This window comes from Eleutherodactylus coqui, chromosome 4 (assembly GCF_035609145.1).
Source record: "Eleutherodactylus coqui strain aEleCoq1 chromosome 4, aEleCoq1.hap1, whole genome shotgun sequence".
Classification (NCBI taxonomy): domain Eukaryota; kingdom Metazoa; phylum Chordata; class Amphibia; order Anura; family Eleutherodactylidae; genus Eleutherodactylus; species Eleutherodactylus coqui.
The window spans coordinates 13,863,982-13,887,491 of NC_089840.1; the positions used below are offsets into that span (position 1 = coordinate 13,863,982).

At 45.2% G+C, this 23,510-nt stretch overlaps 1 protein-coding gene across 1 annotated transcript in view; it reads left to right on the top strand.

Annotated features, from left to right (window-relative positions):
- The window catches only part of CYYR1 (cysteine and tyrosine rich 1), an 85,070-nt gene extending 61,800 nt beyond the window's left edge, over positions 1-23,270 (top strand). Inside the window, exons 3-4 of the mRNA XM_066599087.1 lie at positions 20,874-21,031; positions 22,191-23,270. Coding sequence (XP_066455184.1) covers positions 20,874-21,031; positions 22,191-22,324 — 292 coding nt within the window. The 3' untranslated portion in view covers positions 22,325-23,270. The remainder of the gene's footprint in view (positions 1-20,873; positions 21,032-22,190) is intronic.
- The last annotated feature ends 240 nt before the right edge of the window (positions 23,271-23,510 follow it).

The window sequence follows — 23,510 nt, forward strand, 5'->3', positions numbered from 1 at the left end:
CGCTCGTGCTGGAGAGCTGCTCCTCGTAGCTCCGCCCCGTCACGTGTGCCGATTCCAGCCAATCAGGAGGCTGGAATCGGCAATGGACCGCACAGAGCCCACGGTGCACCATGGGAGAAGACCCGCGGTGCATCGTGGGTGAAGATCCCGGCGGCCATCTTAGTAAGGTAAGTAAGAAGTCGCCGTAGCGTGGGGATTCGGGTAAGTACTAAACGGTTTGTTTTTTTTAACACATGCATCGGGGTTGTCTCGCGCCGAACGGGGGGCCTATTGAATAAAAAAAAAAAAACAGTTTCGGCGCGGGACAACCCCTTTAATTCCTGTCTACAACTTACAGCGGCTGCACTGCTATTCAACTGCCAAGCGAAGGTGGTTAAAACTTGCTCCCATGTATAAGCCATCTCTTCATTCTGCACAAATGTGAAAGCTTTGGATAGAATTCATGAGCTCATTCAAACGAACATGGAGACTCCACTCTTGGAATTGGTGCAAGTTCCCACGGTTGAGAGAGAGGACGACGATGGTGTGACTGCCTGAGTGGAGAGGCAGCTGAGTGACTGAGTGGGCTGTATACTGCTGCCTGCACTCAGTAGTCCTTCCTATATCAGGAAGGACTACTGAGAGAAAGTTCTGCTACAGAAGTCTGTGTTGCAGATTCACAAAGCTTAGGCCTCATGTCCACTAGCTAATTATATTTATGAAATCAGCGTGGGTGTCCCGCACGCGTGATCCGCGCCCATAGGGATGCATTGGACACCTGCAGGTAAGTAAATACCTGCGGATATCATTTTTCTCTGCCGCGCGGATTGCATGTGCGGGAAATCACCCGCAGCATGCTCCATATTCTGCGGGTTTCCCACACGGACAGCTCCCGCAGGTTTCCATTGAAGCCTATAGAAGCCGTCTGTATCCGCAGCACACCCGCAGCTTGAATTCTGTTCTGCTGTAGGGCGGCGGGAAAGCAGGGATTCAAAAAAAAAAAGGAGTGCACGGCACATTCGCGCAGCATGCTGCCAGCGTGCCGAGCACATCCGCCGGGCAGAAGAAAAAAAAGATCTGGCCATGACAGATGGGAACCCTCAGAGTCCAGACAGGTGAGTATTATCAATTTATAGGCCTCATGTCTGCGGGAAAGGAGAGACCCCCTGCAGGATTCTGCATGGAGAATCCGCGTGGGCCCGAATTTCCAAGTGGACATGAGGCCTTACAGCTCGAGGGATCAGGTCTGAAACTGCCACGCAGGAGAACATATCATTGAACAGTTACCCGGATCAGAGACCACTGAGGAACTTTGAAGTTCTCATCACTCCGACTATGGAACAGAAGACACCATGGATTGTGAGTGAGGATGAAACTCAATAAAAATGAACAACTGGTGTTAGATAGGAAGCAGGCCTGCTAGCCAGGGACATACTGTGTTATTCAATGGGACATCCGCAGTTCTGTTAGCTTGTTCACATAGTAACATACTTCCACAGAACTAAAGACAAGCCGGGCCTGTGTGTTAAACTCCTCATCTTATTTGTGAAGCCTCTTTGTTAGCAAAAGACTTTGTATGTGGCATTTCGCCATAGTTGAGTTCAAACCGAGACATTAATTGCCCATTTCACAGAGCACTTCGTTATACTCATTCGTACCAATAGTAGAGTGGGAAATCTATTTCTAGGTTCCGTGATTGTAACAGTCAGGATTGACTTTCCAGAAATAAGAGTCATAATATCTTCTTCTGTTCCTCTTTCCTTACCTGCATAACCAATTTGCTTCTACAGTCCACAGTTATACAGGTACTCCAGTTCCTGTGGCGCCTGCCTCTACCGCAACAGCATGACCCCCCCCCCCAACTCCGCCAGTGCATGACAATATTTATTCACTTTGCATCTTGCTCTTCATGTGATTCCAAGACCTGCACTTAAATGATAATGTATTCCTACCAAACACAGCCAAGATCTGCTGCGCTCCACCCCCCACCCCGCCGAGATCACACATACATCTTTGCATGTCTGCCCTGTGATATGAAATCTGAAATGAAATTGCCCTTGGGGCTATACTGTAATTGCCGTGTGCTCTCTGTGGGCCGTGGACGCTGTGATGTTCCTGCAGATGAAATGAGCTTGGATTGTAAAGCACAAAATATTGTATAGTAACCCTTTATTTGCTGCACGCAAAGCTTAAACCTTAATCAAAATGACAGTGATAATGACATGATGGGGAGAAAACTGTGATAGTGATGTTTGACAATGATAATGATGTTTGATGACAATGATATCATGATGATGAGTCGGAGGATGCTGATGGAGAGGAAGAATAGACTGATAATGATAATGGGTAGCAGTGATGACAATACCGGGTTATTACAAATGATCTTCCCAATGGGAAACCCTCATAATTCACTCCGATACATAAATTTGATATCAATGGAAACAGAAACTCAAAAAGTTTTGTTGCACAATTTCAAAAATATTTTCCCCATTAGAGGTGTGAATGTGAGCCCTTTGTCATTGGACACACATGGAGCTTGTAGTCAAATTCCTGCCATACCCGTTGTAGCAGATCCTGACTAACGGATGCAATGGCTTCTAGGATGTGGAGGCCCAGTAAGAAGTTCACTATTATCACCAACTGCACGGCCAATCCAACTCTTTGGTAGTCACTGCTCAATTCTGACTTTATTGAGAAAATGGGAGTGGGGGAGGTGCCCCATCCTGTTGCAAGATGAACTCTGTGGTTTCCAGTTCCAGCTGCGGCAGAAGCCATATCTGTAGCGTCCAAGTACGGAATCTCCGGGATTGTTTCCTCATTGTAAAAGAAGTGGCCGTATACTTTCCTACAGGTTATAGAGCAAAATACATTCACCTTGGGGGGAGTTGCCCAAATGCTCCACGTAGACAGGTGGGTTTCCCCTCCCCTCGATTCTGACCTTACGTTTGCTAACTGTGCCCAAAATGTGGAAGGTGATTTCATCAATAAACACTAAAGACTCCACATATCCAGCACTTTTGTTTACAGTGTGCAGACTCTCAGAGAAAGATCATCGCTACACTTTGTCGTCCGGTTACGGGGCCAGTAACGATTGCAATCAGTAGGGATAAGATCACAAACGTTTGCACACAATCGGTGGCCATACATCCGTTTCTCTGCTCACTCTGCCATTGGATTTCTGAGGACTTTGTGTGAAACTTGCATGAATGCGCTCTGCTGTTTCCCCGCTTACTGGTGGCGGACTGGATCATTTTCACTTACAGATGCAACCTTTTTACTTAAAATTGGAGTACCACTTGCGAATTGTGCACCCACTGGGCGGAGCTTCACCAAACTCTGTTCTAAAATTATGTTGACACGCTGCTAAACTCCCTCCCTTCTCCGGCAGCTCCCATAGGAGTCTATGGGAGCCGCCGCCGTATTCTGGCAGAAAGATAGTTCCTGAACTATCTTTTCTGGCCGGCGTAAAAACGCATTATCTTTGCCGGCCAGACATTTTTACACTGCAAAAAAACGCCCTCTGAACTGATGCATTGTAAATAGAGATGAGCGAGTAGTGCCTTAGCCGAGTATCTCCTCGCTCATCTCTAAAGATTCGGGGACCGGCGCGGGTGACAGGTGAGTTGCGGCGGGGAGCAGGGGGGGGGGGGGGAGAGGGAGAGAGAGATCTCCCCTCCGTTCCTCCCCGCCGCTCCCCCGCCACCCACCGGCCCCCGAATCTTTAGAGACGAGCGGAGAGATACTCGGCTAAGGCACTACTCGCTCATCTCTAATTGTAAACCAATACACCAGAAGGACATGAAAAAGGACTTGGGGGTTTTAGTTAAGCTTAGCTGGAGCAACCAGTGTCAGGCAGCTGCTGCCAAGGCAAATAAGATCATTGGGGGCATCACAAGAGGTCTAGGGGCACATGATGAGAACATTGTTCTTCCTCTTTACATGTCACTGGTCAGACCACACATGGAATATTGTGGACAGTTTTGGGCACCGGTACTCAAGAAGGACATATCAGAGCTTGAGCGGGTACAAAGGCAGGAAACTAAAGTAATAAATGGAATGGGCGGACTACAATACCCAGAGAGGTTATCAAAAATCGGTTTATTTAGTTTAGAAAAAAAGACGACTAAGGGGCAACCTAATAACTATGTATAATAAATGAGGGGTCAATACAGAGATCTCTCCCATCATCTGTTTATACCCAGGACTGTAACAAGGGGGCGCTCTAATAACTATGCATAATAATTGAGGGGTCAGTACAGAGATCTCTACCATCATCTATTATACCCAGGATTGTAACAAGGGGGCGCTCTAATAACTATGTATAGATATATCAGGAATCAGTACAGAGATCTCTCCCATCATCTGTTTATACCCAGGACTGTAACAAGGGGGCGCTCTAAGAACTATGCATAATAATTCAGGGATCAGTATAGAGATCTCTCCCATCATCTATTATACCCAGAACTGTAACAAGGGGGCGCTCTAATAACTATGTATAAATATATCAGTGGACAATACAGAGATCTCTCCTGTCAGCTATTTATACCCAGGACTCTAACAAGGGGGCGCTCTAATAACTATGTATAGATATATCCGGGGTCAGTACAGAGATCTCTCCCATCATCTATTATACCCAGGACTATAACAAGGGGGCGCTCTAATAACTATGTATAAATATATCAGGAATTAGTACAGAGATCTCTCCCATTATCAGTTTAACCCTTTCCAATCCACTGTCTGATGTCTGAAAACATTCTGAGTAAAGGCTGTACAGCTCCAATGTCGGAAGACGTCTGGCAGGGTATTCTTACTGTATGTTGCCGGCGGCCTCTCCAGCATGTCATATACCGCAGTACTGGTTCTAGCCAGCAGATGGTGCCATTGTATAATGGCAGAAAGTGAAAGCCCCCTAGGAAACCCTGAATCCAAAATTGGATTGCAAAGGGTTAATCCCAGGTATGTGACTGTAATAAGGGGGTGCCCTCTATGTCTAAAATAAAGGTTTCTACACCAAGAATGATGAGACTATGGAACTCTCTGCCTAAGGGCTCTTTCCCATAAGCGTCTATCGGCCGCAGTTTTCACAGCCGGACGATATACGCAACGATCTGATGCGTAAAAATGCGTGTGCAGGCAGCATGGGCCCCAGTGGATATACACCGAGGCTGCCATGCTGTTGCCCCTTCCCTCCACCCTCGCAGCCAGCAATGGGTGGAGGCGGGATGGGGCGTTGCTTAGCTCCGCCCACTAACATTGCAAATAGCCGAAGCAATGGAAGCCCATGCAGCAGCTGACGTATTCCGGCTGGAAAGATAGTTCCAAGACTATCTTTTTGGCCCTGCGTAAAAGTGCCAGGTGCTATATTGGCCCGGCGCTTTTATGCTGCAGGAATATGGCCATGTGATCTGATGCGCTAGAATCCAATGCAACAGATCGTGTAAAAGAGCCCTGAGGATGTGGTGATGGCAAATTGGAATAAAGAGTACAAGAGGGGCCCGGATGCCTTTCTTGAGTGATACAATATTACATGTTATAATCATTAATAACTTCAGAAGGGTCGGTGACCCGGGATTATTCTGATCGCCAGATTGGAGTCAGGAAGGAATTTTTTTCCCCTTAAATGGGGAAAATTGGCTTCTACCTCATTGTGTTCTTTTTTGCCTTCCTCTGGATCAACATTGGGGGTTAATAGGCTGAACTGGATGGGTAGATGTCTTTTTTCGGCCTTACATCCTATGTTACTATGATATTAACTGGAGCAGCACACTGAAAATGATAGTTGATAACCATGACATCATAATGATGACTGCGAGGAGGAGCACACGGACTGATAACGATAGCGAAGATGACATCTATGTAGACAATAATAATAATACCGACTGATGAGCAGGAGTGCTGTGATAATATGTGATAACAGCCGTGGTGGGGATGATAATGACATAATCACCCGAGGAGGACAATAATCTGATACTTGACAATGCCATAATGATGCGGAGGAGGGGGAGGAGGAGTGCTGTGATAATGATGTCCGATGATGATCTGATGATCTCATTAATGATATTTGATAACAATGACATCACTGATAATGATATCTGATGACGGTGACTGCACTGATATAGACCCCTGAGGACCATATAATAATTATGCAGGGGTGCAGGGATAGTAATAGGTGATAATGGTGCTGATGATGATAATGATCTTTGACGTGAGTGACGGGATTAGAAGGACAAAGGACATTTCTAATTATATTTTATAACGATGACATGATGATAACTGACATGAGGAGGAGGAGGAGGAGGAGGAGGAGGAGGAGGATGGTGCTGATGATGAGGAGGAGAGGGATATCTATAATGATATTTGATAATGATGATTCTTATGATGATACTTGACAAGGATGACTCGGAGTAGCACACCGATAATAAAGTTTCCTAATGATGATGATATCTGACAACGGCACAATTAGAAGAAGAGGGGTGACAATGGGTTAAGGGGTTTTCCGAGTTAAAGGGGTAGGTCAATAACTTAAAATTGCCTTCCAACCACTCTGTACTTCCTGGTTGCTGCTGACCAGGACATGTGACTGCTGCAGCCAATCACTGGCTATAGGCGATCACTGCTGTGGCCAGTGATTGGCTGCAGCAGTCACATGTCCTGTCAGCAGCAACCAGGAAGGGCAGAGTGGATGTGATGCAATGTTAAGTTGTAGGACAGACCCTTTAAGAACACATTGGTGGCAGTGAGGGAGTTAATCATATATAAAATAGTAGCAGGACTCACCTCCCTCTCCTCGTCGCGCTGCCACTCCACTGCAGTCCTCTTTATACTATGGCTGCAGCTGTCACACCATTGCTTACCCATGTGACTGTTGCAGCCAATGGGAGGCCCTGACAGGGGACGTCATCAGGCCAGAAGACTCAAAAACGGCACTCTGGTGCCACGGTAAATATATATAAGTTAACCAATTCCTTTAAGGCCTTATTCACAGCTTTGGCTTCCAATGTATTCATTCGGATAAGCAATTTTTAGCCGCATAAGAACATTGCGTCAGAAATAATAGGACATTGGCGACCGAAAACGGCAACCGATTTTATACTCTGCACCAAAAGATAGGTCTTGCCCTATCTTTTGCCGAGATACACCAGAAGCTCCCATAGACTTCTATGTGAGTGGAAAAAAAAGGGAGGGGGAGGGAGTTACTCCGGGTACAACACTGGGGAAAGAAGACAGCTGCCTCTATTTAAGCATTAATAGTCATTCTGAGGACTTCTGGTGACCAAGGGATTTTCGGCGTCCGACGGATTTCCGCACAGCAGCGTATTTTTTTGGCCAATACGCCGCAGACGCTCGTGTGAATGGATGAGAAAACGCAGCTAAAGCTCAGGACTTGATCGCGGCTGTTCTTCATTCACGCGATTCCACCTGCGATGCGGACAGCGTAAAAAAGCACTGAAAGACATCTAATAGTAATCACAATGATATTTGGCAATGGCTAAATGGGTTGTACCAAATTACAAGTTATCGCCTATTCACAGGATATGGGACTACTTGTTGAGACACCCACTGATACCAAGAATGGGGGTTCTGTGTCCACCTCTTTCATCACTGCAGGATCGCTTCTCCCCGCTCCAGTGACGTCAGAGCGAATGGAGCGCTAGCCGACCATGCGTAGCCGCGGCTCTATTCTTTCAAGGCCTCTTTCACATGCCCATAATCGTTTTACGTTCACCATACGCGCCGTAATATCGAATGAATGAAGAATTGTCGCGATCGAGTCCTGATCTTTAGCCATGTATTTTCGGCAAAAAATACGCTGCAGCGCAGAAATGTGCTATTTTTTCCCGGAGCGATTTTTTATGTGTCCCAAAATCGTTCATCTGAATGAATATAATGAAATTCAATGTTGCAGATGGTTGTGATTTTTTTTGGCGCGGCGTATATACGTTCGTGTGAATAAGGCCTCAATAGGGCTGATGGAAAGATCCAAGCGCTGGTCGCTCAGCTATCTCCGCAGTCCTGTGCGTTTGTGCAAACAGCGCCCCATTCATCTGCTTCTTGCAGGTGGCTACAGTAAGCCCATAGTGAGGAGGGCGAAGGATACAAGATTGGTGAGACCTCCACCAATAAACAAGTAGATATCCTGTAGATATGGAACAACTTGTAATAATGGCACCGCCCCTTTAAATAATAATGCGGTGAACAATACAGTTTCTAAGGCAGCAAAAAAAGCCTTCCGTCACTTGGGATCCCCGCCGATCAGCTGATGGAAGTGACAGTGGTGCTCTTGTGAGCGTGGAGGCCACTTCAGTCCACATCATGCCCGCTGCCATACATTGTATAGTGGCTGTGCCTGGTATTGCAGCTCAGGTCATGTGACCAATGAAAAGAGGCCGCAGCACTCCCTTGAGTATCATGATCTCTTCAATCAGATGATCAGTGGGGATCCCAAGCGGTGGACCCCACCAATCAACTATTGATGACCTATCCTGATTATAGATGATTAACATTGCAGCTAATTAAAGGGGTGGGTGCCACTTGGCCACATGTGGCTTCCCCCCTACCACCAATAATGAGCAAATCGCTTCGGGGACCCCCAGTGATAACGTATTCTGACTACTCCCGTGCCTCCTCTTTGCTTTTTGGAGGGTTTGGGGCGTCTATTATAAAGCTGGCATCCTGTTCTGCAGGCCTTCATTCCGCCCCGTATAAAATCGCAGACAAAGATGTCTCCGGATGGAATTACCTTATCTCCATTGTGTTGATGAATTCTCCTCCGCGGCTCTACACAATCAACGCTCCTGAGATACGGCCGGCTCCGAAATAATGTTCTTCCAGCAGATGTATTGATATTTGCATTCATTTCCAATTGCGCTGTCGGTGACGACGCCATTTATCAATCGCGCGAGCCATATGCTATTTTTATAAGCCCCGGCATGCTAGAATGGTTGAAGTCCCGCTAGGCCGTACGGACGCCCTTCCCGCAGGTTCCTAGGCAACTATTCTAACACTCGGGCCGGATTGTGAAGAGGGGTTGAAATAAGGATAAAGAAGCCGTGCAGAAACAGCGGCAATGAGATGGGAAATGAGAGCGAGCTGCTGTGAGATGACACGCGGCGTAGGGACTGTTTAACCCCTTCCTGCTGCAGCCATGCTGCTTGTTACATTGTTACTCTTTCCTCCTCACTTGCAACAAATCATAACTTGTTTTTGTTTTTCCGGTCACACGGCTGCATGAGGTTTATGTTCGTGGGGAGAGTTTTATCTTACAATGTACCATGTAACACATCGGAAAACTTCATAGGAAATTTCTAGGACCGGCGGAATGGAAAAGAGTGCAATTGCGCCATTTTTTTGGAGGGGGATGTTGCAGTCAAACGACATGTTGTGTTTATTCTGTGAGTCAGTAAGATTACGGCAATACCAGAGTTTTTTCTGTAGTACTGCTTAAAAAACTAATGAGCCTTTAGAAAAAAAAATGTTTTGACCAGCATAACTTTTTTATTTTTTCGTTGATGCGGCCTTTTGGGGGCTCATTTGTTTGCAAGGTGACCTGCAGTTTTTTTATTGATACCATTTTGCACTAGACACAACTTTTTGATGACTTTTTTATCCAGTTTTTTTTTTTTGCAGATGGGGGTGACCAAAAAGCTCAGTTCTGACATTGAGTATTTTTTATTTCTGAAAGCATTCATCATGCAAGGATAACAGATGGGATATTTTAATAACTTGGACATTTACAGATGTAGCTACACCAATTTTTTCTTTTTTTTTAAGATATGATGGCTGAGAGTCTTTTTTAACCTTTTTATAATTATTAGAAAGAACAGATCTTTATGTTACTTATTTTTTAGTCCCCATAGGGGTCTTGAACTTTCAGTTTTTTGATCTTGTATGCATTATAATGCAATACTATGGTATTGCGTTATATTCTAATCTGGCGGTCACTCTATTAGGACATGATCCTCTTCACTGTCCACCCTACATTAGACCTCATGGAATCGGTTTTGACTGTTGCCTTTCTTATGTCAGCACCTAGATCCAACCCTAGCCAGCACTCAAAGGACTCAGCCCAAAGGTTTTCTATGGATATTATCTTCTGACAAGGCTCAATGTCAAGTCATATTAAAGGTGGGGCCACTGTTATCATGGCCGGCCATAGCTACGTCTCACCCATGTGTTCGCACAAGGTGCCAGCCACCAGCTAGTAGGCAGGGGCACCAGGCCAATGTAGGCTAGGGGAAGTCTTCCTCCTTAACTCCACCCAGCCAGATGATCTTCTTCCTGCATGTGACAGTGTCTTGTGAAGTTTCATGAATATTCCCCTTACTGACGGGCTCATCTCCTCTGATGTTCCAAGGCTCCGCTGTCAGCCCATCAGCACCCCTGCAACACAATTGCTTAGTTCTGCTACTGCATTTTGTTACGAGCTTGGTTCTGTGACTGTATTTATGTTGTCCTACTTCTAGCTGTATTGTTGCAGGAAGTACACAGCTCCATACATCGCATAGTGGTCTGGGCTAGTACTGCAGGTTAAGTCACATTCCCATGTTTTAGTTCTGGTGTTGCACCTATGTACTGAGGTTGGTTACAGCTCATTTATGTTGAGACCTTGGTTTGGTGCTGTATTTATGTACTAAGTTTGGTTCTAGTTCTGTATCACACACTGAGATTGGTTATGGTACTGTATTTATATTATGAGCTTGGTTCTGCTGCTGTATTTATGTACTCGGCTTGGTTATGGTATTGTATATGTGTTGAGGTTGGCTTGTGCTGCATTTATGTACTGAGCTTGGTTTTGGTGCTGTATTAACGTACTGAACTTTGGTGTACTGGTTCTGGTGCTGTATGTGTGTAGTGAGCTTTGTTTTGGCACTGTATTTATGTTATAAGCTTGGTTATAACATAACTTATAACATATGTTATAAGTGCAGTATTCATATACTTAACTTGGTTCTGGTGCTGTATTTAGATGCAGAACTTGGATGTACTGAGCTTGGTTCTTGTGCTGTATTTATGTTATGAGTTTTGTTCTAATGTTGTATTTATATTATAAACCTCTGTTATAGTACCGTATGTATTCACTGAGGTGTTCGCGTGCAGTGTTTATGTTATGAATTTCATTCTGGTGCTGTATTTATGCACTGTGTTTGATTCTGTTATTGTATATGTATTGAGGTTGTTTGTGCTGTAATTATGTACTGAGCTTGGTTTTGGAGCTGTATTTATGAAATGATTCTGGTTTGTGTGTTGTATTTATGTACTGTGCGTGCTTCTAGTATCATATGTGTATTGATATCTGTGTGTGGTGTATTTATGTACTGAGCTTGGTTCTGTGCTGTATTTATGTACTGAGTTTGGATGTACTGAATGTGGTTGTGATGCTGTATTTGTGTAGTGATCTTGCTTCTGGTGCTGTATATATGTAATGAACTTGGTTTTGGTGCTTTATTTATTTACTAAGGTTGATTCTGGTGCGGTATTTGTGTAATGAGCTTGGGTTTGGTGCTGTATTTATGTACCATACGTGGTTATAGTAACATATGTGTTGATGTATACTATATTTATGCACCGAACATGATTCTGGTGCTGTATGTTATGAACTTGGTTCTGGTGCTGTATTTATGTAGTGAGCTTGCATGCACTAAGTTTGGTTTTGTTGCTGTATTTGTGTAGTGAGTTTGCTTCTGGTGCTGTATATAGGTACTGAGCTTGGATGTAGTGAGCTTGGTTCTGCTGCTGTATTTATGTACTGAGTTTGGATGTACTGAATGTGGTTGTGATGCTGTATTTGTGTAGTGATCTTGCTTCTGGTGCTTTATATATGTAATGAGCTTGCTTTTGGTGCTTTATTTATATACTAAGGTTGATTCTGGTGCTGTATTTATGTACCATATGCGGTTATAGTACCATATATGTTTTGATGTTGTTGATGTGTACTATATTTATGCACTAAACATGGTTCTGGTGCTGTATTTATGTACTGAGCTTGGATGTGCTAAGTTTGGTTTTGTTGCTGTATTTGTGTAGCGATCTTGCTTATGGTGCGGTATATAGGTACTGAGCTTAGTTCTGGTGCTGTATTTATGTACTAAGCTCGGATGTAGTGAGCTTGGTTCTGCTGTTGAAATTGTTATGAGCTTGGTTCTGCTGCTGTATTTATGTTATGAGCTTGGCTCTGGTACAGTATAGTATTGATTCACTGAGCTGTTCTGGTGTAGGCAGGCTACAAGCAAATACAGGCAGACCGTCTATCAGTACAATACAGATTGTCTTTTTCTTATAACGGGGTAGGGCTCTAAAAGAAATTCCGCACGGGCCGCCATCTAAACTACGGCCGCCAATCACCGCTCTAGTAACCAGATAACCAGCAGCAGGTTTTATTTTATTCTGAATGATTCCGGAAAATGAATTTGATAAGTTCAGGAAATTAATTTGTTGAATATGAGCAGCTCGTTTATTGCGGGTTTCTTGGCAGGATGACACCGTTAGTGTGTAGATGGTGTTTCTGGTCGAGCATTAAGCACAGAGCATAAAGGTCAGGTAAGCAATGACTTCCAGCGCTGTCTGACATGCTCGCTGCCGCACAGCACTAAGTGACTCCAATCCCATTCTGTTTACCAGAAATTGCTGTAAATTACAACAAGAACGCTGTTATTTAGTGCCAGAAAAATACAGAGCGGGAGCGGTGAGCGCTTACCTGTACAGAGTATGACAAGCATAATGTAAGCAGGTCGGGGAAAACTGCAGCATCACATTATAGGTGAGCAGCGGGCAGCATTTCAGGATTATTATTCTACTTTTTCCATTTTTTTTTAACGTTTTATAACATTTTATTTTGTGTTTTTTTTAGGTTTTTATTTTAGTCACTTTACTTTTGTAATTACTCAAATTTGCAGAAAAATTGTGTAGAATTGGATATCTGGTTATTGTAAAAATGCATTCATGGGCGTAAGTTAAAATACCTCAGGGTGCTTTCACAAACAGCCTTTTTTGGAACCAGAGCCAAGAGTGGTTTCGATAGGAGAGAGAAAAATAAGTCCTCCCTTTACATTTCCCATTTCTTTGGAATCAACTTTTGTGTTTGGTCAAAAAATGACATGAAACACTACCACAAAACCTGCTGCATTTTTTTTTAATGCTATGTGTCAAAGCACCTTAGGTTACGGCTCCATGACCCCTTCCACGATTTGTGGTAAACCTGCTGTAGAAGGGCAATGCACAGAATGGTCTGTAGGGGGCTGTAGACAGGCATTCTTGTACCAGAAATGAGAGAGAGCTCCTGTGGGTGCGGCAGGAAATAAAATAAAAGTATCAGTTCCTGCCACACTCAATGGGAAGCTGGCTGAAAGCCAGAGAGAGAGGCTATGGTAGCTGCGTCAGGAACTAGGAGCGTGAGGTTCGGTGCGGACCAGACTATGGCCCGTCATGTGTCTGACAGAGGAGGACGACCTCTAGATACCCTGGGTGGGGAATTGTGACGGGAACCTTGTGGGTTGGAAACCCTGAAATCGTAGTATGTTCCAGTACTATCATATTATTTTCCAGTACATGTTTGCTGTGTGTGAAATAAAACTGGTGGAAACCAGAATTTGAAATGATTCGGAGCTCCTGAGCCTTTATGCTTGTAGTGCCAACCCTCTTGAATGGGCTAGCAACATGACAAAGGATATGAGGCAAAGCAGGGTCTTCCGTGAAAGGAAAACGCACCCAACTACAGACAACTTTGCCGGGTTCTTGCCTTGTGCAGAGTAGAGTTCTGGTTAGCCTGTGATCAGGGTCATGAGGGTTCCTGTTTCTACTTCTGGAGAGTGCCATGAAGGCATAGGAAGATTTATTTACCATGCAATGCTTCCTGGGAAATAAGGTTTGCAAATGGCAGAAGGTATAACATCTTTGTAGCACCACCAACTTCCCTGCAAGTCAATACCCAATTTTTTAAACCGACCTTGCCACATACCTAAGGCTCCATGCACATTAGTGTGAATCTTGTGCGGGTTTTGTCCGTTACGAGATGCACCAAACTTGTGTGAATACGAACTCCAAGGAGTCGTTCACATGAGCGATGCGTTCCCTCCCAGCGATGCGACGAGGTAAAATATTGCAGCATGTCCTATTTTTTGTGGTCCAGCGAAACGCGTCACCCATTGTTTTCAATAAGACCTTCAAAGACATTGCATGGCTCTTGCATACCATGTGATGTGCATGCGAGTGTGATGCGATGTTTCCCATTGGAATCAGTTGGACACACGCAATGAGTAGAACGTGCGTTGACTAATGCAATATTGGGCTGGGCTTCTCGGCCCGATATCATGCTCACCTGTGTGAATGTACGATGTTGAGCTCAGCTAGACTCTCCTCCATAAGGACAATATAGCCATCCTCAGACAGGATGTTAAGGGGTTTTTGCCTCCCAGTAGTGCAGAGCCGGTTTCTGGTTAGCGGAGTAAGAAGTCTTCGATGTGGGTTTGGAGGTCTCTCACCCAGAAACCTATTCCATACTTATTTGCACATCTTATTTCCCAAGGAAGCATGGCATGGCCTATAAGTCTCCCTACACCAACTTGGTCTCTACCCTTCCAGACTCCAGAATTACCCTGTTTCCCTGAAAATAAGACAAACCCTGAAAATAAGACATAGCATGATTTTCCAGAATTTTTGAGGATGCAAAATGATTTTTCAGGCTTTTTGAGGATGCTTGAAATACAAGCCCTACTCCAAAATTAAGCCCTGCTAACAGCTAATTTAAACAAAAGTCAATTTAAATAGTGTCCAGGCAGCTATACATGTAAAAAAGTTTAACCTTTTTGAACAAAAATTAATATAAGACACTGTCTCATTTAGGGGGAAACACGGTACATGTCTGTATTATCTGCTCCTCCAACTTAAAGGGGTTGAACCACAATCAACTTTTATCATCTATCCATGGGATCGGTGATAAAGGTCTGATTTGCGGGGGTCTCATGACCTCCACTGATCCCGAGAACAGAGGTTTTGTAACCCCCCCTCCACACACACACGTCCTCTTCTCAGGTATGCTGCCCCCACCTGCAGTGAGGAGTAGATTGAATTGCGTTCTCCATTCATTTCAATAGGACTTATGGAAATAGAGTACAGTCCCACTGAAAATGAATGGAGCGGCACCGCACATGCATGACCACCACTCCAACCAATCTCCTCCTCACTGCAGGTGGCTGCAGCAAGTCCACAGTGACCAAAAGAGGGAGACATGGGACCCCTGTTCTTGGGATCTGTGGGGGTCGCAGCTGTGAGACCACCACCAATCAGACTTATATTACCTATCCTATTGATAGGCCGCTTCTGCCCCCGCAGTGACATCACTGTGAATGGAGCACTGGCAGATCATGTGCCGTCTGTGCTCCATTCATTTTAGTGGGGCTCACAGAAATTACCGAGGGGTACCCGCTTGGATGTCTCTGCAGTCCCAATGTAAGTGAATGCAGTAAAGGTGGGCTTGCACAACCAGCACTCCATTCAGTCTCCTCCTTACTGCAGGGGTCTCAGCCGCGAGACCCCACGATCAGCAAGTTATTCTCAATCTTGTGGATATCCTGTGGATAGGCAATAACTTGTGGTCCAACCCCTTTAATGTCAGGGGACCTTTTAAGAAAAAAAAAGGACTTTCCAAAGCAGTCAACATGATACCCTCTTGGTCCTCCTATGGGAAGCCTGAGCATGTCATAGTCATTGTATATAAGGCCGAAAAAAGACATATGTGCATCCAGTTCAGCCTATTAACCCCCAATCACTTGTGTAACCATAGGGGATGGAGGGGATGTGGTTGCACCCGTATCCATAAGGCCTCTCCTCTATATAGGGGGCCAAGTACTATGAATATAGCATTATAGTTGGGGGTCCTGTTACAGGTCTTGCATTAGGGCCCGGGAGCTTCAAGTTATGCCTCTGCGTTAAGGGGTTAAGAGAAGTTGGGGAGCCCCAAGATAAACTTTTGCACCTAGGCCCATGAGCCTTTAGATATGCCCCTGCCCCCAATGTTGATCCAGAGGAAGGCAAAAAAAAACCAATGAGGTAGAAGCCTACCTGACTCCAATCTGGCAATCGGAATAATCCCCGGATCACCGACCCTTGTGGACTAAATTTGCCCCCTTTGTAACTTGCAATAAAATTGAACCTCAGAGCAGCTTCTGTCATCAAAAGCTCTGATGACTGGTTTCTGTGGTTTGCTTGATATGTTGGTGGTCCGCCACACCCTAATTAGTGGTTTCTCAGGAAGGAAGTCCTGCTCCCTGTCATTTGCCTGAGAACACAAGGATTCACAGCGGGGAGCTCCAGTCTAATTAATAACTACCATGTGTCTATGTACCTTGCTACAGAGAATTCTGCCTTCACCCGCATCCAATAATCGTTACTGCTGGAGATAATGCACAATGAGAATTAAGATGCTTTCATTCTTACCTGCAATCTATAATATTCAGCTCCAGTCATTACCGCCGGCCATTGATGATTGCTAAGACTTCTATTCTAAGACGTTTTGTGCATCACTGTCCTACAGCAATAAACAAGCACAACGCGGCACACATACCTACAGACCTACTGTATACTGTACCTCCATAGGCTTTCAATAGGATCCCACATACCTACAGACCTACTGTATACTGTACCTCCATAGGCTTTCAATAGGATCCCACATACCTACAGACCTACTGTATACTGTACCTCCATAGGCTTTCAATAGGATCCCAGGAACCTACACACCTACTGTATACTGTACCTCCATAGGCTTTCAATAGGATCCCACATACCTACAGACCTACTGTATACTGTACCTCCATAGGCTTTCAATAGGATCCCACATATCTACAGACCTACTGTATACTGTACCTCCATAGGCTTTCAATAGGATCCCACATGCCTACAGACCTACTGTATACTGTACCTCCATAGGCTTTCAATAGGATCCCACAGACCTACTGTATACTGTACCTCCATAGGCTTTCAATAGGATCCTACATGCCTACAGACCTACTGTATACTGTACCTCCATAGGCTTTCAATAGGATCCCACATACCTACAGACCTACTGTATACTGTACCTCCATAGGCTTTCAATAGGATCCCACATACCTACAGACCTACTGTATACTGTACCTCCATAGGCTTTCAATAGGATCCCATACAACCCCCCTCCCCCCAGCAAACAAACCCACTCATTTTACAGGCATTGGAAGTGCCAATACACAAGATACCCAACACATATATTTGAAGTAATGAGCCTTGTCTTAAGTGACAGATTAACGTTGCCCCCAGTAGTGGCTCCAATAGTCATAGTAACCCCCTTAATGGCACCTGTAGTCATTGTGACCCTGTTAGTGGTCTCAGTAATAATACTGACCCCAGTAGGGACCCCAGAAGTAAAAGTGTCCCACTTAGTGGCCCCAGTAGTAGTAGCAACCCCCAAAGTGTCCCCAGTAGTAATAGTGCCCATAGTGGCCTCAGTAGTAATAGTAGCCCCAGTATTAATAGTGTCTTCCATAGTGGCCTGTTCTCAGAATAGACCATCAATAGTAGACTGCCGGTGGTTTGCTACCCGGTATCCCCGTTGATCAGCTGCTCTCTGAGCTGATGTGCCCATTCTCTGAGCTGATTTCTGCAGGAAGCTGACAGTTCTGTTCTTTCTGCAGTGGCCAGGCTTGGTATTACAAGCTAAATTCCCACTGAAGTGAATGTCAACTTGCCTGCAATACCAAGCCTGGCCACTGAAGTGAGAATGGAGTTGTTTGCTTCCTGCAGAAGTCAGCTCAGAGAACAGCTGATTGATGGGGGTCCCTCGTGACACACCCCTACTGATCTACTTTTAATGACCTCTCGTGAGGATAGGCCTCCAATGGTTTACAGATGGACAATCCCTTTAAAGTGGGTTTGACTTATCAGGAGTAGGTGTGGCTGTCTGAATGACAAAATTAAATATAATTAACTGTTGAAAATTATACCCCCAAACTTCTGCATCTTATTTATTAGTTATGCATAGAGACTTCTTAAGATGTTCCTAATTCATTAAGTGCGCCTCTTAATACATTAGGCACATCTTGTTTCTGTGGGGATCATTTTAAGATCTGCATGTGAAACACAAGTCTTAACAAATTACCCTTTATGGCTCTCCACACAACAAGCTATTCTCAATATACTCTTCAAACCATTAGATGAGAAACCCCCCCGCGGTTGGCAGGGAGACCCCGGCTAGTCTAGTATTGATGACTGATCTCGTTGGAAGTCCCTCCGATCGCTGGGTTTTCCCGTCTAATGTGGATTCACACTGAAACTGATCAACAGAAAACTTGCCACCTGATTTTATGCTGCACTTCGGGGTCACAGGGAGAATTACCATCCAGGGAAGCTCCAATCGTAAAAGGGCCAGCTCTCTAATAAAGGGCCAAGGCTATAATAAAGGTCTGGGCCTCCAATAAAGGATCATTCAGTGTATTTTAAATTCCTGGAGATAAAAGTTGAAAAAGCAGAAGGGTTCTCAGTCCCGTCATTGTCAAGATTAGCGGAAGTCCCAGACTTTGGACCCCACTAATCATAATGTAACCTACCCCTTTAAGAAGAGTGCAGCACTCCGCTCCACTAGAATAAAATTTTACTTAATTGTTGACTTACGACAAAGAAAATCTGCACAAGCCCCAAATCAACTTTTTAAGAGCAGAATGACAAGAAACGTCTGTTTTACCACAGAAAGAATTAGAATAATGCTGGTAGCAGCAAAACGGCAGCGTATACTAGCGAGTAATTATCACTGGAGTCGGATGTCTGTCGCCCGCGGGCGACATTCAGAAGCTGTTTGCTTTCCTCTGTTCCTCATGATATTAGGCAGTTGTTCTCATCAACATATAAATGGTCCAATTCTTGGATTGTACTTACTGAACTAATGGAGGAGACATTACAGTAACGATGCTTTAGTAAGTTCCTTCGCTCTTGGAGCGGCTCTGTCACCTACACATGCCGTCCTCTGTAAGGATGCCTGTCCACGGGCGTGATTTCGCCAGCGGTCACGCCGGCCGACGTTTTCCATAGCATTTCTATGGAAAGCGCCGTCATCTGTCCACAAGGGAGAATCATTGAGATTCTCCGCTCGCTGACTGGCGGAGAATCAGCGGCGGCTCCTGCTCCCGGGCGGCAGCTCCTGCGGCGGAGATCTGCCACTGGACTTCGCATCGCCCGTGGACAGGGGGCCTAAGGGCGGGGCAGTATGGGTACCGAGCCTCCAGTGTATCTATGATGGGGGCGCTCCACCCCAGCTCGCCCTTCTCAGAGGTGATTGACAGGATACTGTGTATATTCTAAATGTACAGCCCTCCATTTAGTAGCGTTGGACTCCTTTAGCCTTCAGAACCGCAGAAGTTCGTTGTGGTGTAGATTCCACTAGGTGATGAAATCAGTCTGCAGGAATATTGGCCAGGAAGCTTCTTGTAGTCGCCGCAGATTAGATGAAGGTGCCGACATGTTCTGACCAGCTGACAGGAAGGGGTCAGCGATTCATGCTGCTTGTGCCAAATTCTCATCCTCCTCAGGATTCATCTGACCAGGTGATACTTTTCCACCTCTTGATACAATTTTTGTGTTTTTTGCCCTCTGGAGTCTCACCTTTCCGTTTCTCTTAGACACAATGGTGCTGGAACTGGTCATCAGCTGTTATAGACAATGTGTGCTAAGGAACGGCGAGTTGTGCACTCAGACACATTAGCTGGAGCACTCGTGATGTATTTGACTGCGCAGCGCCTGTTCATCAGAACAATTCTTGACATCCTCCTCTGACCCCTTCTGTCCATGAGTTGTTTCCATCCACAGGATCCCCTTCGCTGGATAATTTTCTCGATCACACCATTCTCTGTATACTCTCCAAACCATTACATGAGAAACCCCCCCATGGTTGGCAGTGAGACCTCGGCTAGTCTAGCACCAACAAGCGGGCCTTGCTGGAAGTCGCTCCGATTGCTGGATTTTATCATCTAATGTGGATTCACACTGAAACTGATCCACGGAAAACTTATGATGTGATCTTATGCTCTACTCCATGCAGGAAAGCTCCAATCATCGAAAGGCCGGAGCTCTAATACAGGAGCCATTCGGTGTAGATCAAGAGGGGCCTGGACGATACAATATTATTACATGTTATAATCATTAATAACTTCAAGAGGGTCGGTGATCCGGGGATTATCCCGATTGCCAGATTGGAGTCGAGAAGGATTTTTTTTTTCTCCTTTAAATGGGGAAAGTTGGCTTCTACCTCATTGTTTTTTTTTTGCCTTCCTCTGGATCAACATTGGGGGTAATAGGCTGAACTGGATGGGCATATGTATTTTGTGGTGGTCTTACATACTATGATACTATACCACTAAGATGGCTAGGCAGGTGTGGTTGGGGTGCTCCCCTCATTAATACATGGGGCTCATCAGATTCCAGTCGTCACCCCTACACAATATTTGTGCTAACTTGGCTAATAGGACAGCGGTGCCATCCACCCCGCTTACATAGTGCAGCCAACTTAGATAAGAGGTCCACTTTAATGAGGCAAATTAGCCCTCTGCCATCTGAAGCCCACCATGTGACAAACGGACGTCCCTGATGATGTGACATTTTTGTGCCAATTTAATGACATCATCAGGACTTTGGTTTAGACCAATTTAATACAGAAAATTGAATGTTCTTTTCTAGCGTTGGGAATAAGAACCTTCTGCACCGTCTCCCTGCTGGCACCGCCAGCAGCAAACAGGAGTCATTTGTGCCAGCCTGTATTCTGCGCATGCTGCTCCCGTTGCGGGTGATTCGCGCTGTAGGTTCGGGATCGGGGCTTTATTTGTGTTACTATGGGATGTGTTTTGTCTCCCTTATATAACTTGATGCCTTATTTCCCTTCTCAGGGGAACGGCGATAGCAGGAATAGTCTTCGGAATCGTCTTCATCATGGGAGTGATCGCAGGAATCGCTATATGTATCTGCATGTGCATGAAGAGCAGCCGAGGGACCCGCGTGGGGGTCATTAGGGCGACACATATCAACGCCATCAGTTCTTACTCAGGTAAGGGGGGATAATACAGATTATTGGCTCTTAGAGCGTTAAAGTCACCCTCTACTTTCGCAACAAAATACTGTCATGAGACCGGAGGGGGGGAGGGGGTATGTTACCGGTACTTTACTTTCTACTCATGACCCTTCATTCCACCGACTCGGCTTCCATTTTCAGGCAAGGCAGCTAAAATAGGTATCGACATTTTTTGACTACCAGAACATTTATAGTGCATTGCTAGTGTTAGGACCACCAACGCACTGTAGCTACTCTGTGATTGGCCACCACTGCTTGTATAATCAGCGGTGGCAGATTACAGAGCACTGGAAAATAGCAGCGGCTATCATGGCCGCCAAACCTGTGAAACAGAGAGGCCACCTATGATCCCCACAACATTAGTGGGGATCATAGGTTTAGATTAGAATATCCCTCAGTATGCAGCGGCTGGGTGGCCCGGAGTACGTAAACAGCATAGCATAGTCCACTTGGCTGTATCCATACTCCCAACCACCCGCGGCTACCACATTCAGCCGGTACAAGGGTGGTTGAGCTCCAATCTCGAGATAGGTGTGGATCCCAGAGGTGGTGCCTCCAGGGGTGGGGGTAGTCTAGGAGTTGGTACCCATCTACATCCTGTGGATATGCCCTAATAGTCCCAGATGGGAATACTCATTATCATTGAGAGATCCTATAGCCACCTCTTGTCCCCTATAGATGACATATGGGTATTGCTATAAAGTCATCAATACCCTTTCTACACGGGAGCTCTTCTTGCCAAGGGAAATCATTCTGATTTCTGCAAGCAATATGGCGACTAGAAACAAAGTAAGTCCCCAATCACTCCTGCGCCTGGAGCTCCGGCATATTTCCATTGTTTGGCTTTATTCTCTAAGTCGAATAATAAAAATGCCAGAACCGCCAGGTCCGGCACATGCTGGAGCTAAGAGGCGCTGAAAAGACCCCATTGACTATTTTGGGGTCTGTGCAGCTTCCAGCATTCCAACTGGAATTCCAACTGCTGGCTGCGCTATTTCTTTCAGGATTCTCTGTCGGAGTTATGCCACAGGCTCTGATCAGACTCTGACCTGGATGTGAAAAATCAAATAATCCGTTTTACATTTGTTTTGTGGGCGAAAAAGACACATTTTTACATTTTTCTCTCTTTCTTTAGTTTCACCGCCACCTTACAGCTACGAATATGAGATGGAGTATCCTATGGACCTACCTCCTCCATATACTCCAGCTCCCCCAGTGCCTCGACAATATCCCGCACCTCCTCCATATCCTGGACCACCAAGAAAATAACACGCCAAGGATGGGATGTCATTACAGAACTTTTTTAAAATTAGGGGGATAGTCCAGAACTAGAAAAATGGTACATCTTTTCCATAAACAGCGACACTCTTGTCCGTTGGCTGTGTCTGGTATTGCAGTGTTCTAGTGATGGAGGCATAATCTTAAAAAAAAAAAGGGTGGCGCTAGTTGTAGAAGAAACATTTTTCAAAGCTTTGACAACCCCTATAAAGAGGACCTGTCTTGTCTTCCGGTCAGCGAGGCACTGAGCAGGGGGTCGGACCCGATGACCCTGGAGGTCCCTTCCAACTCTACCATTCTATGAGGCTGGTGCAGAGCTTGTAGCCGTGGCCTGCAGCTTGGCTTGTGTCACTACTCCACCCTGTTCTCCTGCACCAACGTCCTTTAGATGTGGCTGCTGGCATTTTGATTGTTCCAAGTGGGTGGTCTCTACTGATCACTGTCAATCAAGTCTGATGTTATCCATTGATGCAGACCGCCCACTTGACAGATTCAAAGTGTCAGGAGACAAATTTAATAGAGGCCGTGCAGGAGAACAGAGGTGGGTAGAGACACGACAAGCTGTGATAAGCTATGCAGCCGGCCCGCTGACCCAAGGACATGATGGGTCTTCTTTAAGGACTGGTAGAAAAATGCACAGGAACAGAACGGGTGATTGTCAGGCCTGTGCTCTACCTGAAATGACCCCCAAACTTCCCAGCCTTATATCCTGAAGTGCTTGAACTCTGCTCTTACAGACCATCGGCAATATCTGCTCCATATTTTAAGTACATTATTTATTTTTCTGTGCGTTGTATTTGTGAGAATTTTTAAGAATTTGATAAGGAAAAAGCAGAAAAGAAAAAGTGCCAAAGTTTTCTTACAGTATTACCATATGTGGACGGTGCGCTACCAAGGTCCATCGAGGGCAAATATACCATTTTTAATAAAAGGATTAAAATACAGAAAGGCTGTCTTGTATATTGGTGTCTAATTATTATCCGTGCCGGTATTCGATGACACTCTGTATGGAATTTATTGTGGTGGACCCCCCTAGTCATAAGAAAAAAAATAATATATATATATATATTGCACTGATAGCGAGTCTACCTGTATTCTGCTTGTGCAGAAAGTAGCAAGATAGCAGCGTACCCACACCAGAACAGCCTAGGGAATAGATATAGTACCAGAACAAGGC